Consider the following 15,800-nt stretch of genomic DNA (forward strand, 5'->3'; position numbering starts at 1 on the left):
AGTTTAATTAAATGTTCCCTGAAACTTATTTGAAATCCCCTATTTTTCGCAGGTTCACAATCCATCATGCGTCGACATTCTGACCCAATATGTAAATTTGGAGAACACATCCTTGTGTCTCAACTAAAACTTGATTTTCGCCCACACAAGTGTGTTTAAACAATGTTGCTGTATTCATACTTACTGTGTGTACTACACCAAATTAATGTCCAAATTGCTGGCAAAGAGATTCAGCCAAAAATAATGCACATAAATCATCAAAAGCATTTTAATACAACATTTAATACAGATTAAGATGTAATGTATATACAATGATGCCATGTACGATTAATAGTCATATTTCCAAATACTACTAATACCTGATTTGAACACTTCTAGGAGAAGTCCTTTCATTTCTCTGTCCTCTCCAAGCGTAGTCATAATGTCGTAAATCACCAAGTTTATCTGATGATGTTTTAGATTTTGTCAAGAGGTATCTTCTCACAAACAATCTGCCTCCTTTACTCAAAATGTCTTCTACTTCTTTTTTAACTTCTGGTTTAGACAGCAACATAGATTCCCATGATGCTTTGCTTTTAGAAAAACCTTTGTTGCATTTACAGTAAACAACGTATTTTTTACCATTTTCTAATGTCTGAACAGCAAATTCATAGAGAGCTGGTTTATCGTATACCCCACCACAAATATTGTTTTTCCTGTATCCGGAATATATTCCTTTCCGTGGAGTATAGTCTGTTGGCAATTCTCCTTCAGGGATTCTTGAAGTGATGGCTATTTCCCACTTAGACCATGGTGCATCATTCAACATGAAGTTTGTTTCTGGTACTTTCTCTCTTTTCAATTTAGGTAAATTCTTCAACTAAAATTGTAAAAAAAATCCAATTAATTACAGTTTTGTTATTAAGTACAAACCCGAATTATACGATAATTACCTACTTTAGAATACAATTACCTTTTTCAAAAACCTTTGATATACGACATTGTATTGAAAAAATATGTGATACACAATAAACAAATAAATATGATTATATAGGGATAAATCTACAGGGATTTATGAAGTTTCGCTGCGTGTTTTAAGTGTATACTTTGTAATTTATCTAATATTAGTACCTTGTACTTAGACAACCTCTCCTCATTCCTTTTGTCCATCAGTCTTTCATGTCTTGACCTGAAGTGTGATGTTCGAGGTTTTCTTGCTGTTCGATGTGACATTTTACATACAGGCCTCAGAACTTTGAAGGATGGAGGTTTGGTAAGTGATGGTATTTTGGCTAAAGCGACAGGGGGCGAAGGAGATGTATCCATAATTTCCATTGTATCATCTCTCTTGAGTTTTCCGAACAATTCTTCAAGATCTTTGTGAATATTAGTTCCCCTTGCTCGAACCTCAACTTCATAGTTCTATAATAGAAAGCAACGTGCAATTTTTTTAACTAGTTTATCCAAAAAGAATTATTTTATATGATATTTCGAATTACTTTCTTAGTTTTGACATTTCTTGCAAAGCAGTATTTTAAGTTCAAGTTATTTTGATGAAATTGTTGTTTTAAAAAGTTTTAAATATTTGTGATTATGTTTCTAAAGACTTACATGTAAAAGGGTCTCATCATGTTCTCTATAACAAATAGCCATCATAAAATCGAACATGTTGGCGAAATTCTCAAGTTTTAAACATTTTCCATCTGTAGCACTGGAGATCTTGTTGTAAAAGTCAGTGGATGAAGCGTACCCTCCACACTGTACTCCATATATTCTAACATTCTGTAAAGTATGAATGTCTAAAGTTAAAACACGAAAAATTGCGAAAAATATCTCAAAATTCAGATAATATTTAAATGAACATAAAACTTGTATGGTCTTTCTTAATTATTTTCAATTATCTTGTTAAATGTATGATATTTCATTTCTTATTGAGGAATCAAAAATATGGATATTTAAATACATTTCACATAAAGTATTCTGAAAATATTCCAAGAATTACTTGATCGTATAGAAAAAATAAACCTCACCATTGTTAACAGGTTGTAAGTTTCTTTTCGCCAGTCAATATTGTAAGTTTTCCCACCAAAGCTATATCCCGGTTCGTGTGGGTCTGAATCCCCAATCACAACCAATGCCCTTTTTGACCCTGGTGTCCAAGACAATGACTGAACTTCTTGTAAGACAAGTTCGTAGCATTCATCTCCGTCACCTCCATAAGTTCCATCAACAGTTTTAACAAATGAACACAAGTCAGCGACACTTGTAGTGAAATCAATATGTTTGGTAATATATGTGTCATAATCGCAATAGTCACCGTGAGCGAGGACAGCCATTCGTATTCCGGATATGTCGGCTTGGAGACGCTGAATCATATCCTGAACTTTACCTTTGACTTCATTGATGCAACTATTCATAGATCCTGTGGTGTCAAATGAAAAACATATTTCCATTGGTCCTCTGGGTAGTGCCATTGTATCCTAAAATACAAATTATTCTCTTTTATAATTTTTTATCTGCGTTTAGCATTTTTGTACCTTTTTATCTTTCATTTGTGCCAAATGTTTTACGGAAAAAAATATTATTTTTTATTCATCGTTCTTTTACAAGCACTTATACATGTATTATGAATTATTAATTTAATACGTATATAATTTTGGCTCCTACTTAAAACAAGAAGGTGAAAATGGTATTTTTATCAGGATAGTTCATTTTATAAGGTTAATAACAAATCACTCTGTTTCCGCACAATGAGAACTCACATTAACATTAATATAATTGAACATCGTCCAAAGCCAGATTTAACAGATTTAACCATATATTGTGTTGAAATACATATTTTGATAGTAGGAAATGATATTTTAGATTATAGAATAGGCTGTAATAATTACTATGAATTCTTTTATAATCAATAGTTATTATATAGAATTTCGCCAGATTTCACAATTTTTAACAAAATAGTGCTCTTAAAAGATGGCTAAATTGTACTGAACTAATATGAATTCTGAATGAGTATATCAGCAAATTATATTTACTGTCAAACTTACTTTTTTAATATTCCGTGTTCGATCATCCTCGTTCAGGACAGTTATTTTAACACTTTATCAAGTGAACATTTATCCTATATATATAGTGCATGGGCGTCACGTCATTTACAAGTTAAAACAGATCACTGCAAGTATGGAAAAAGTTGGAGATGTTCCGAATAGGGTTTTAAGGAGTACATTATTAACAAGCAAATTTGGTAATTTGCTTGTTGCATATTCTTATTTTACATATTAAATTCAAAATAAGAAAACGAAACAACGAAATGAATTGTTTTCATTAGATTTTGCTCTGTTTTCAATTCTTTATTTCAAATCTCTTCGTTGATATCTGAAATTCTCCCAACACATTACATGTGATTTATTGGGAGAATTTGACCTGTTTTAACACTATCTTGTTGAGAGAGTTTGAACTTATTTCTACACTATGGTCAAGATTACCTGCAATCTTTAATTAAAAAAAAGAATTGTGTGTATGTTTATCACCTGATTCAATCAAACAGGTACTAGAATATAATATTTCCTCGAAACATTGAATTTCATTATGCATATTCTTGATTTTGAATATAAGTTTTAACCATCACGCAGAATATTCTCATAACAATGAAATAATTTTCGATACGGGTTATCAATATTTACAAAGTTTGTCAAAGTGAAACACACTGCAAACAACAACAGATGAATAATTTCATGTATCTTTTTACTAAATTGATGGAATTGATGAACTTAAGTTTCGGTTAAGTTTCTTTTATTGCAATTACCATATATTTCCACCTAATAATAGTAGCACCACAGAAATAATCTTTTCCATTTACACAACTGAGTAAATTACTTGAACTGTATTTACTTCGAAAATTTGAGGTAACTGAAAGAAAAAAAACGTTACAACCATTCCAATGTTTCATTTGAATTATTTGCTCCCCTTATTGTTCATAGTCTTAGATGAATAAAGAATTGAATTTACCATGTACGTATGAAGAAAGAAAGAGTAATCAAGGGAACCAAGGTTATAGCGATAATCAAAAGAATGTAGTCCAGGAAGGTCATTTTAAAGTTGCATACCGGTATACTTAATAATGTTTACAAAGTATGTTGGATCTTAATCAAAGACCAATGAAAGATGATAGAGCTTAACTAAGAAAATATTTTCGGTTTCATCAAATCTTAAGAATAATGAATTAGTAAACAATTACCACGTTTAAAAGGTAAAAAGGAACTAAATACAAATAAAATATGAATAAACGTAAAAATATTGAAAAATATTAACCCAAATTTTCGGCCTTACGGCCTTCGTCAGGGGCAAAGAGTATTTAGAAGAAAACTGTCCATCCCTACCACAGAGACAATGTGCCCTTAAAAAAATTATCTTGATCATTATGAAATATGAGTCTAGTTCAAGATAAACATTTCTAAAATGAAAAGCATTTTCCAAAGAAAAAAGGCATGTCGAGTTCTTTCAAGAGTGCCACTAGACACCCCCTGCCAGTTACAAAGACACACGGCACTCTAAGTGAACACGCTGTTCGATATGCCCTTTTACTTGGGAAACTGATGAGGTCGTCGGGCCAGCAAAGGTCTTTAAATTAAAAGATGGTTTCACACGTACCTCAGAAAACGTCGTCTACGCTGTGGTTTCCAAAAACACTGTGAAATAGTTTACGTGGGCGAGACCTATCGGAGGTTGGCTGATCGTTTTGTAGAACGCAAACTAAGCGTCACCAATGGAAAGGATTGTCCAATCGGTGAACATTTTCGGGAGGCAAACCACAGAATTAACGACATGAAAGTAACTGAAATTATGATGAAAGTTCCGAGAACAGCGTATCATCAGCTTTTTTTGGACTGTCCACCCTTTTGGAATGGATGCCAAAAACTCGCATTATTTAATTACCATAACCCGCTTTTCAACTGCTTTTCGTTTTAGAAATTTTCATCATGAACTTTACGTATATTTCATAATGATCAAGATCAATTTTGAAAGGCACCTTGTCTCTGTGGTAGGGATTTACAACATGGACCAGGTGCACCGGTAGCGTCCTCTGCTTTTCTAGAAACACCCACCGATTTGCTCATGAAAGTCATGTCCGGGATACGAAAGAGGAAAGAAAAACTATGACATATTGAACAAATCAGTTTTCAGGGCGCAGATTGATACACTGTAACGATCCACGACTTCATGATGACGACCATAAAATTTCTGTAGTGATGATGACTTCAATCTTGTAGCAACATAACCCGGTTTCAGAAGCCTATTTGTTAAAATTCTAGCGCGATCTCAGGTTAACATTCCACCATGCGTCGACATTCTGACCTAATATGTAAATTTGGAGAACACATCCTTGTGTCTCGACTAAAACTTGATTTTCGCCCACACAAGTGTGTTTAAACAATGTTGCTGTATTCATACTTACTGTGTGTACTACACCAAATTAATGTCCAAATTGCTGGCAAAGAGATTCAGCCAAAAATAATGCACATAAATCATCAAAAGCATTTTAATACAACATTTAATACAGATTAAGATGTAATATATATACAATGATGCCATGTACGATTAATAGTCATATTTCCAAATACTACTAATACTTGATTTGAACACTTCTAGGAGAAGTCCTTTCATTTCTCTGTCCTCTCCAAGCGTAGTCATAATGTCGTAAATCACCAAGTTTATCTGATGATGTTTTAGATTTTGTCAAGAGGTATCTTCTCACAAACAATCTGCCTCCTTTACTCAAAATGTCTTCTACTTCTTTTTTAATTTCTGGTTTAGACAGCAACTTAGATTCCCATGATGCTTTGCTTTTAGAAAAACCTTTGTTGCATTTACAGTAAACAACGTATTTTTTACCATTTTCTAATGTCTGAACAGCAAATTCATAGAGAGCTGGTTTATCGTATACCCCACCACAAATATTGTTTTTCCTGTATCCGGAATATATTCCTTTCCGTGGAGTATAGTCTGTTGGCAATTCTCCTTCAGGGATTCTTGAAGTGATGGCTATTTCCCACTTAGACCATGGTGCATCATTCAACATGAAGTTTGTTTCTGGTACTTTCTCTCTTTTCAATTTAGGTAAATTCTTCAACTAAAATTGTTAAAAAAAATCCAATTAATTACAGTTTTGTTATTAAGTACAAGCCCGAATTATACGATAATTACCTACTTTAGAAAACAATTACCTTTTTCAAAAACCTTTGATATACGACATTGTATTGAAAAAATATGTGATACACAATAAACAAATAAATATGATTATATAGGGATAAATCTACAGGGATTTATGAAGTTTCGCTGCGTGTTTTAAGTGTATACTTTGTAATTTATCTAATATTAGTACCTTGTACTTAGACAACCTCTCCTCATTCCTTTTGTCCATCAGTCTTTCATGTTTTGATCTGACGTGTGATGTTCGAGGTTTTCTTGCTGTTCGATGTGACATTTTACATACAGGCTTCAGAACTTTGAAGGATGGAGGTTTGGTAAGTGATGGTATTTTGGCTAAAGCGACAGGGGGCGAAGGAGATGTATCCATAATTTCCATTGTATCATCTCTCTTGAGTTTTCCGAACAATTCTTCAAGATCTTTGTGAATATTAGTTCCCCTTGCTCGAACCTCAACTTCATAGTTCTATAATAGAAAGCAACGTGCAATTTTTTTAACTAGTTTATCCAAAAAGAATTATTTTATATGATATTTCGAATTACTTTCTTAGTTTTGACATTTCTTGCAAAGCAGTATTTTAAGTTCAAGTTATTTTGATGAAATTGTTGTTTTAAAAAGTTTTAAATATTTGTGATTATGTTTCTAAAGACTTACATGTAAAAGGGTCTCATCATGTTCTCTATAACAAATAGCCATCATAAAATCGAACATGTTGGCGAAATTCTCAAGTTTTAAACATTTTCCGTCTGTAGCACTGGAGATCTTGTTGTAAAAGTCAGTGGATGAAGCGTACCCTCCACACTGTACTCCATATATTCTAACATTCTGTAAAGTATGAATGTCTAAAGTTAAAACACGAAAAATTGCGAAAAATATCTCAAAATTCAGATAATATTTAAATGAATATAAAACTTGTATGGTCTTTCTTAATTATTTTCAATTATCTTGTTAAATGTATGATATTTCATTTCTTATTGAGGAATCAAAAATATGGATATTTAAATACATTTCACATAAAGTATTCTGAAAATATTCCAAGAATTACTTGATCGTATAGAAAAAATAAACCTCACCATTGTTAACAGGTTGTAAGTTTCTTTTCGCCAGTCAATATTGTAAGTTTTCCCACCAAAGCTTTATCCCGGTTCGTGTGGGTCTGAATCCCCAATCACAACCAATGCCCTTTTTGACCCTGGTGTCCAAGACAATGACTGAACTTCTTGTAAGACAAGTTCGTAGCATTCATCTCCGTCACCTCCATAAGTTCCATCAACAGTTTTAACAAATGAACACAAGTCAGCGACACTTGTAGTGAAATCAATATGTTTGGTAATATATGTGTCATAATCGCAATAGTCACCGTGAGCGAGGACAGCCATTCGTATTCCGGATATGTCGGCTTGGAGACGCTGAATCATATCCTGAACTTTACCTTTGACTTCATTGATGCAACTATTCATAGATCCTGTGGTGTCAAAGGAAAAACATATTTCCATTGGTCCTCTGGGTAGTGCCATTGTATCCTAAAATACAAATTATTCTCTTTTATAATTTTTTATCTGCGTTTAGCATTTTTGTACCTTTTTATCTTTCATTTGTGCCAAATGTTTTACGGAAAAAAATATTATTTTTTATTCATCGTTCTTTTACAAGCACTTATACATGTATTATGAATTATTAATTTAATACGTATATAATTTTGGCTCCTACTTAAAACAAGAAGGTGAAAATGGTATTTTTATCAGGATAGTTCATTTTATAAGGTTAATAACAAATCACTCTGTTTCCGCACAATGAGAACTCACATTAACATTAATATAATTGAACATCGTCTAAAGCCAGATTTAACAGATTTAACCATATATTGTGTTGAAATACATATTTTGATAGTAGGAAATGATATTTTAGATTATAGAATAGGCTGTAATAATTACTATGAATTCTTTTATAATCAATAGTTATTATATAGAATTTCGCCGGATTTCACAATTTTTAACAAAATAGTGCTCTTAAAAGATGGCTAAATTGTACTGAACTAATATGAATTCTGAATGAGTATATCAGCAAATTATATTTACTGTCAAACTTACTTTTTTAATATTCCGTGTTCAATGATCCTCGTTCAGGACAGTTATTTTAACACTTTATCAAGTGAACATTTATCCTATATATATAGTGCATGGGCGTCACGTCATTTACAAGTTAAAACAGATCACTGCAAGTATGGAAAAAGTTGGAGATGTTCCGAATAGGGTTTTAAGGAGTACATTATTAACAAGCAAATTTGGTAATTTGCTTGTTGCATATTCTTATTTTACATATTAAATTCAAAATAAGAAAACGAAACAACGAAATGAATTGTTTTCATTAGATTTTGCTCTGTTTTCAATTCTTTATTTCAAATCTCTTCGTTGATATCTGAAATTCTCCCAACACATTACATGTGATTTATTGGGAGAATTTGACCTGTTTTAACACTATCTTGTTGAGAGAGTTTGAACTTATTTCTACACTATGGTCAAGATTACCTGCAATCTTTAATTAAAAAAAAGAATTGTGTGTATGTTTATCACCTGATTCAATCAAACAGGTACTAGAATATAATATTTCCTCGAAACATTGAATTTCATTATGCATATTCTTGATTTTGAATATAAGTTTTAACCATCACGCAGAATATTCTCATAACAATGAAATAATTTTCGATACGGGTTATCAATATTTACAAAGTTTGTCAAAGTGAAACACACTGCAAACAACAACAGATGAATAATTTCATGTATCTTTTTACTAAATTGATGGAATTGATGAACTTAAGTTTCGGTTAAGTTTCTTTTATTGCAATTACCATATATTTCCACCTAATAATAGTAGCACCACAGAAATAATCTTTTCCATTTACACAACTGAGTAAATTACTTGAACTGTATTTACTTCGAAAATTTGAGGTAACTGAAAGAAAAAAAACGTTACAACCATTCCAATGTTTCATTTGAATTATTTGCTCCCCTTATTGTTCATAGTCTTAGATGAATAAAGAATTGAATTTACCATGTACGTATGAAGAAAGAAAGAGTAATCAAGGGAACCAAGGTTATAGCGATAATCAAAAGAATGTAGTCCAGGAAGGTCATTTTAAAGTTGCATACCGGTATACTTAATAATGTTTACAAAGTATGTTGGATCTTAATCAAAGACCAATGAAAGATGATAGAGCTTAACTAAGAAAATATTTTCGGTTTCATCAAATCTTAAGAATAATGAATTAGTAAACAATTACCACGTTTAAAAGGTAAAAAGGAACTAAATACAAATAAAATATGAATAAACGTAAAAATATTGAAAAATATTAACCCAAATTTTCGGCCTTACGGCCTTCGTCAGGGGCAAAGAGTATTTAGAAGAAAACTGTCCATCCCTACCACAGAGACAATGTGCCCTTAAAAAAATTATCTTGATCATTATGAAATATGAGTCTAGTTCAAGATAAACATTTCTAAAATGAAAAGCATTTTCCAAAGAAAAAAGGCATGTCGAGTTCTTTCAAGAGTGCCACTAGACACCCCCTGCCAGTTACAAAGACACACGGCACTCTAAGTGAACACGCTGTTCGATATGCCCTTTTACTTGGGAAACTGATGAGGTCGTCGGGCCAGCAAAGGTCTTTAAATTAAAAGATGGTTTCACACGTACCTCAGAAAACGTCGTCTACGCTGTGGTTTCCAAAAACACTGTGAAATAGTTTACGTGGGCGAGACCTATCGGAGGTTGGCTGATCGTTTTGTAGAACGCAAACTAAGCGTCACCAATGGAAAGGATTGTCCAATCGGTGAACATTTTCGGGAGGCAAACCACAGAATTAACGACATGAAAGTAACTGAAATTATGATGAAAGTTCCGAGAACAGCGTATCATCAGCTTTTTTTGGACTGTCCACCCTTTTGGAATGGATGCCAAAAACTCGCATTATTTAATTACCATAACCCGCTTTTCAACTGCTTTTCGTTTTAGAAATTTTCATCATGAACTTTACGTATATTTCATAATGATCAAGATCAATTTTGAAAGGCACCTTGTCTCTGTGGTAGGGATTTACAACATGGACCAGGTGCACCGGTAGCGTCCTCTGCTTTTCTAGAAACACCCACCGATTTGCTCATGAAAGTCATGTCCGGGATACGAAAGAGGAAAGAAAAACTATGACATATTGAACAAATCAGTTTTCAGGGCGCAGATTGATACACTGTAACGATCCACGACTTCATGATGACGACCATAAAATTTCTGTAGTGATGATGACTTCAATCTTGTAGCAACATAACCCGGTTTCAGAAGCCTATTTGTTAAAATTCTAGCGCGATCTCAGGTTAACATTCCACCATGCGTCGACATTCTGACCTAATATGTAAATTTGGAGAACACATCCTTGTGTCTCGACTAAAACTTGATTTTCGCCCACACAAGTGTGTTTAAACAATGTTGCTGTATTCATACTTACTGTGTGTACTACACCAAATTAATGTCCAAATTGCTGGCAAAGAGATTCAGCCAAAAATAATGCACATAAATCATCAAAAGCATTTTAATACAACATTTAATACAGATTAAGATGTAATATATATACAATGATGCCATGTACGATTAATAGTCATATTTCCAAATACTACTAATACTTGATTTGAACACTTCTAGGAGAAGTCCTTTCATTTCTCTGTCCTCTCCAAGCGTAGTCATAATGTCGTAAATCACCAAGTTTATCTGATGATGTTTTAGATTTTGTCAAGAGGTATCTTCTCACAAACAATCTGCCTCCTTTACTCAAAATGTCTTCTACTTCTTTTTTAATTTCTGGTTTAGACAGCAACTTAGATTCCCATGATGCTTTGCTTTTAGAAAAACCTTTGTTGCATTTACAGTAAACAACGTATTTTTTACCATTTTCTAATGTCTGAACAGCAAATTCATAGAGAGCTGGTTTATCGTATACCCCACCACAAATATTGTTTTTCCTGTATCCGGAATATATTCCTTTCCGTGGAGTATAGTCTGTTGGCAATTCTCCTTCAGGGATTCTTGAAGTGATGGCTATTTCCCACTTAGACCATGGTGCATCATTCAACATGAAGTTTGTTTCTGGTACTTTCTCTCTTTTCAATTTAGGTAAATTCTTCAACTAAAATTGTTAAAAAAAATCCAATTAATTACAGTTTTGTTATTAAGTACAAGCCCGAATTATACGATAATTACCTACTTTAGAAAACAATTACCTTTTTCAAAAACCTTTGATATACGACATTGTATTGAAAAAATATGTGATACACAATAAACAAATAAATATGATTATATAGGGATAAATCTACAGGGATTTATGAAGTTTCGCTGCGTGTTTTAAGTGTATACTTTGTAATTTATCTAATATTAGTACCTTGTACTTAGACAACCTCTCCTCATTCCTTTTGTCCATCAGTCTTTCATGTTTTGATCTGACGTGTGATGTTCGAGGTTTTCTTGCTGTTCGATGTGACATTTTACATACAGGCTTCAGAACTTTGAAGGATGGAGGTTTGGTAAGTGATGGTATTTTGGCTAAAGCGACAGGGGGCGAAGGAGATGTATCCATAATTTCCATTGTATCATCTCTCTTGAGTTTTCCGAACAATTCTTCAAGATCTTTGTGAATATTAGTTCCCCTTGCTCGAACCTCAACTTCATAGTTCTATAATAGAAAGCAACGTGCAATTTTTTTAACTAGTTTATCCAAAAAGAATTATTTTATATGATATTTCGAATTACTTTCTTAGTTTTGACATTTCTTGCAAAGCAGTATTTTAAGTTCAAGTTATTTTGATGAAATTGTTGTTTTAAAAAGTTTTAAATATTTGTGATTATGTTTCTAAAGACTTACATGTAAAAGGGTCTCATCATGTTCTCTATAACAAATAGCCATCATAAAATCGAACATGTTGGCGAAATTCTCAAGTTTTAAACATTTTCCGTCTGTAGCACTGGAGATCTTGTTGTAAAAGTCAGTGGATGAAGCGTACCCTCCACACTGTACTCCATATATTCTAACATTCTGTAAAGTATGAATGTCTAAAGTTAAAACACGAAAAATTGCGAAAAATATCTCAAAATTCAGATAATATTTAAATGAATATAAAACTTGTATGGTCTTTCTTAATTATTTTCAATTATCTTGTTAAATGTATGATATTTCATTTCTTATTGAGGAATCAAAAATATGGATATTTAAATACATTTCACATAAAGTATTCTGAAAATATTCCAAGAATTACTTGATCGTATAGAAAAAATAAACCTCACCATTGTTAACAGGTTGTAAGTTTCTTTTCGCCAGTCAATATTGTAAGTTTTCCCACCAAAGCTATATCCCGGTTCGTGTGGGTCTGAATCCCCAATCACAACCAATGCCCTTTTTGACCCTGGTGTCCAAGACAATGACTGAACTTCTTGTAAGACAAGTTCGTAGCATTCATCTCCGTCACCTCCATAAGTTCCATCAACAGTTTTAACAAATGAACACAAGTCAGCGACACTTGTAGTGAAATCAATATGTTTGGTAATATATGTGTCATAATCGCAATAGTCACCGTGAGCGAGGACAGCCATTCGTATTCCGGATATGTCGGCTTGGAGACGCTGAATCATATCCTGAACTTTACCTTTGACTTCATTGATGCAACTATTCATAGATCCTGTGGTGTCAAAGGAAAAACATATTTCCATTGGTCCTCTGGGTAGTGCCATTGTATCCTAAAATACAAATTATTCTCTTTTATAATTTTTTATCTGCGTTTTGCATTTTTGTACCTTTTTATCTTTCATTTGTGCCAAATGTTTTACGGAAAAAAATATTATTTTTTATTCATCGTTCTTTTACAAGCACTTATACATGTATTATGAATTATTAATTTAATACGTATATAATTTTGGCTCCTACTTAAAACAAGAAGGTGAAAATGGTATTTTTATCAGGATAGTTCATTTTATAAGGTTAATAACAAATCACTCTGTTTCCGCACAATGAGAACTCACATTAACATTAATATAATTGAACATCGTCTAAAGCCAGATTTAACAGATTTAACCATATATTGTGTTGAAATACATATTTTGATAGTAGGAAATGATATTTTAGATTATAGAATAGGCTGTAATAATTACTATGAATTCTTTTATAATCAATAGTTATTATATAGAATTTCGCCGGATTTCACAATTTTTAACAAAATAGTGCTCTTAAAAGATGGCTAAATTGTACTGAACTAATATGAATTCTGAATGAGTATATCAGCAAATTATATTTACTGTCAAACTTACTTTTTTAATATTCCGTGTTCAATGATCCTCGTTCAGGACAGTTATTTTAACACTTTATCAAGTGAACATTTATCCTATATATATAGTGCATGGGCGTCACGTCATTTACAAGTTAAAACAGATCACTGCAAGTATGGAAAAAGTTGGAGATGTTCCGAATAGGGTTTTAAGGAGTACATTATTAACAAGCAAATTTGGTAATTTGCTTGTTGCATATTCTTATTTTACATATTAAATTCAAAATAAGAAAACGAAACAACGAAATGAATTGTTTTCATTAGATTTTGCTCTGTTTTCAATTCTTTATTTCAAATCTCTTCGTTGATATCTGAAATTCTCCCAACACATTACATGTGATTTATTGGGAGAATTTGACCTGTTTTAACACTATCTTGTTGAGAGAGTTTGAACTTATTTCTACACTATGGTCAAGATTACCTGCAATCTTTAATTAAAAAAAAGAATTGTGTGTATGTTTATCACCTGATTCAATCAAACAGGTACTAGAATATAATATTTCCTCGAAACATTGAATTTCATTATGCATATTCTTGATTTTGAATATAAGTTTTAACCATCACGCAGAATATTCTCATAACAATGAAATAATTTTCGATACGGGTTATCAATATTTACAAAGTTTGTCAAAGTGAAACACACTGCAAACAACAACAGATGAATAATTTCATGTATCTTTTTACTAAATTGATGGAATTGATGAACTTAAGTTTCGGTTAAGTTTCTTTTATTGCAATTACCATATATTTCCACCTAATAATAGTAGCACCACAGAAATAATCTTTTCCATTTACACAACTGAGTAAATTACTTGAACTGTATTTACTTCGAAAATTTGAGGTAACTGAAAAAAAAAACGTTACAACCATTCCAATGTTTCATTGAATTATTTGCTCCCCTTATTGTTCATAGTCTTAGATGAATAAAGAATTGAATTTACCATGTACGTATGAAGAAAGAAAGAGTAATCAAGGGAACCAAGGTTATAGCGATAATCAAAAGAATGTAGTCCAGGAAGGTCATTTTAAAGTTGCATACCGGTATACTTAATAATGTTTACAAAGTATGTTGGATCTTAATCAAAGACCAATGAAAGATGATAGAGCTAAACTAAAAAAATATTTTCGGTTTCATCAAATCTTAAGAATAATGAATTAGTCAACAATTACCACGTTTAAAAGGTAAAAAGGAACTAAATACAAATAAAATATGAATAAACGTAAAAATATTGAAAAATATTAACCCAAATGTTCGGCCTTACGGCCTTCGTCAGGGGCAAAGAGTATTTAGAAGAAAACTGTCCATCCCTACCACAGATACAATGTGCCCTTAAAAAAATTATCTTGATCATTATGAAATATGAGTCTAGTTCAAGATAAACATTTCTAAAATGAAAAGCATTTTCCAAAGAAAAAAGGCATGTCGAGTTCTTTCAAGAGTGCCACTAGACGCCCCCTGCCAGTTACAAAGACACACGGCACTCTAAGTGAACAAGCTGTTCGATATGCCCTTTTAACGACAGAATTAACGACATGAAAATAACTGAAAACATGATGAAAGTTCCGAGAACAGCGTATCATCAGCTTTCTTTGGACTGTCCACCCTTTTGGAATGAATGCCAGAAACTCGCATTATTTAATCACCATAACCCGCTTTTCAACTGCTTTTCGTTTTAGAAATTTTCATCATGAACTTTACGTATATTTCATAATGATCAAGATCAATTTTGAAAGGCACCTTGTCTCTGTGGTAGGGATTTACAATTTTCTCTGCAATACTTCTAGTCCTTTCATTTTGTCAGGAGGTATCTTCTCACATACTTCTGTATAAATTTTTGGTTTAGACAACAACTTGGGATCCCATGATGCTTTGCTTTTAGAAAAAAACCTTTCTTACTTTACAATAAACAAGGCATTTTTTACCATTTTCTAATGTCTGAACCGCAAACCCATGACCAAGCTGTATCTTTACGACATTAACATGACTAAGGAGGACACAATTTTTTGTTTGTTTGTTTGTTTTTATTTGCATTTTTGTTTTCTTTGTTTGTTTTAGTTTTGATTTTTATTTTTTGCAAACTTAAACAGAAGGTTGAAACAAATTTTATAATTGAGTAAGATTTTCACTTGCCGAATTATCAAACTTGTTCGCTTAAGAATTATAAATTTTGGTTTTGTTTTGTAGTTATATTGAGATTTTATTCCCTTTTCTTTTTTTCAATTTACAGCTCATTTTCATGAAAAATTGTCTTCCG

General features: G+C 32.2%; 2 protein-coding genes and 1 pseudogene across 2 annotated transcripts; all 3 read right to left on the minus strand.

Annotated features, from left to right (window-relative positions):
• Positions 1-274: 274 nt before the first annotated feature.
• Positions 275-3,238, minus strand: LOC148622262 (uncharacterized). Its single transcript, XM_088571979.1, has 5 exons — positions 3,027-3,238; positions 2,010-2,459; positions 1,591-1,761; positions 1,111-1,401; positions 275-859 (listed from the first exon to the last, which is right to left on the minus strand). Exons 2-5 carry the CDS (start codon positions 2,451-2,453, stop codon positions 353-355), a joined length of 1,413 nt encoding a protein of 470 aa, XP_088428105.1. The 5' UTR covers positions 2,454-2,459; positions 3,027-3,238; the 3' UTR covers positions 275-352.
• Positions 3,239-5,504: 2,266 nt separating this feature from the next.
• LOC148622263 (uncharacterized) lies at positions 5,505-8,362 on the minus strand (annotated as a pseudogene).
• Positions 8,363-10,755: 2,393 nt separating this feature from the next.
• LOC148622264 (uncharacterized) lies at positions 10,756-13,611 on the minus strand. Its single transcript, XM_088571980.1, has 5 exons — positions 13,529-13,611; positions 12,512-12,961; positions 12,093-12,263; positions 11,613-11,903; positions 10,756-11,360 (listed from the first exon to the last, which is right to left on the minus strand). Exons 2-5 carry the CDS (start codon positions 12,953-12,955, stop codon positions 10,854-10,856), a joined length of 1,413 nt encoding a protein of 470 aa, XP_088428106.1. The 5' UTR covers positions 12,956-12,961; positions 13,529-13,611; the 3' UTR covers positions 10,756-10,853.
• Positions 13,612-15,800: the final 2,189 nt, after the last annotated feature.

This window comes from Perna viridis, chromosome 3 (genome assembly GCF_037379345.1).
Source record: "Perna viridis isolate PV_CMFRI_1.1 ecotype Kerala chromosome 3, ASM3737934v1, whole genome shotgun sequence".
Classification (NCBI taxonomy): Eukaryota; Metazoa; Mollusca; class Bivalvia; order Mytilida; family Mytilidae; genus Perna; species Perna viridis.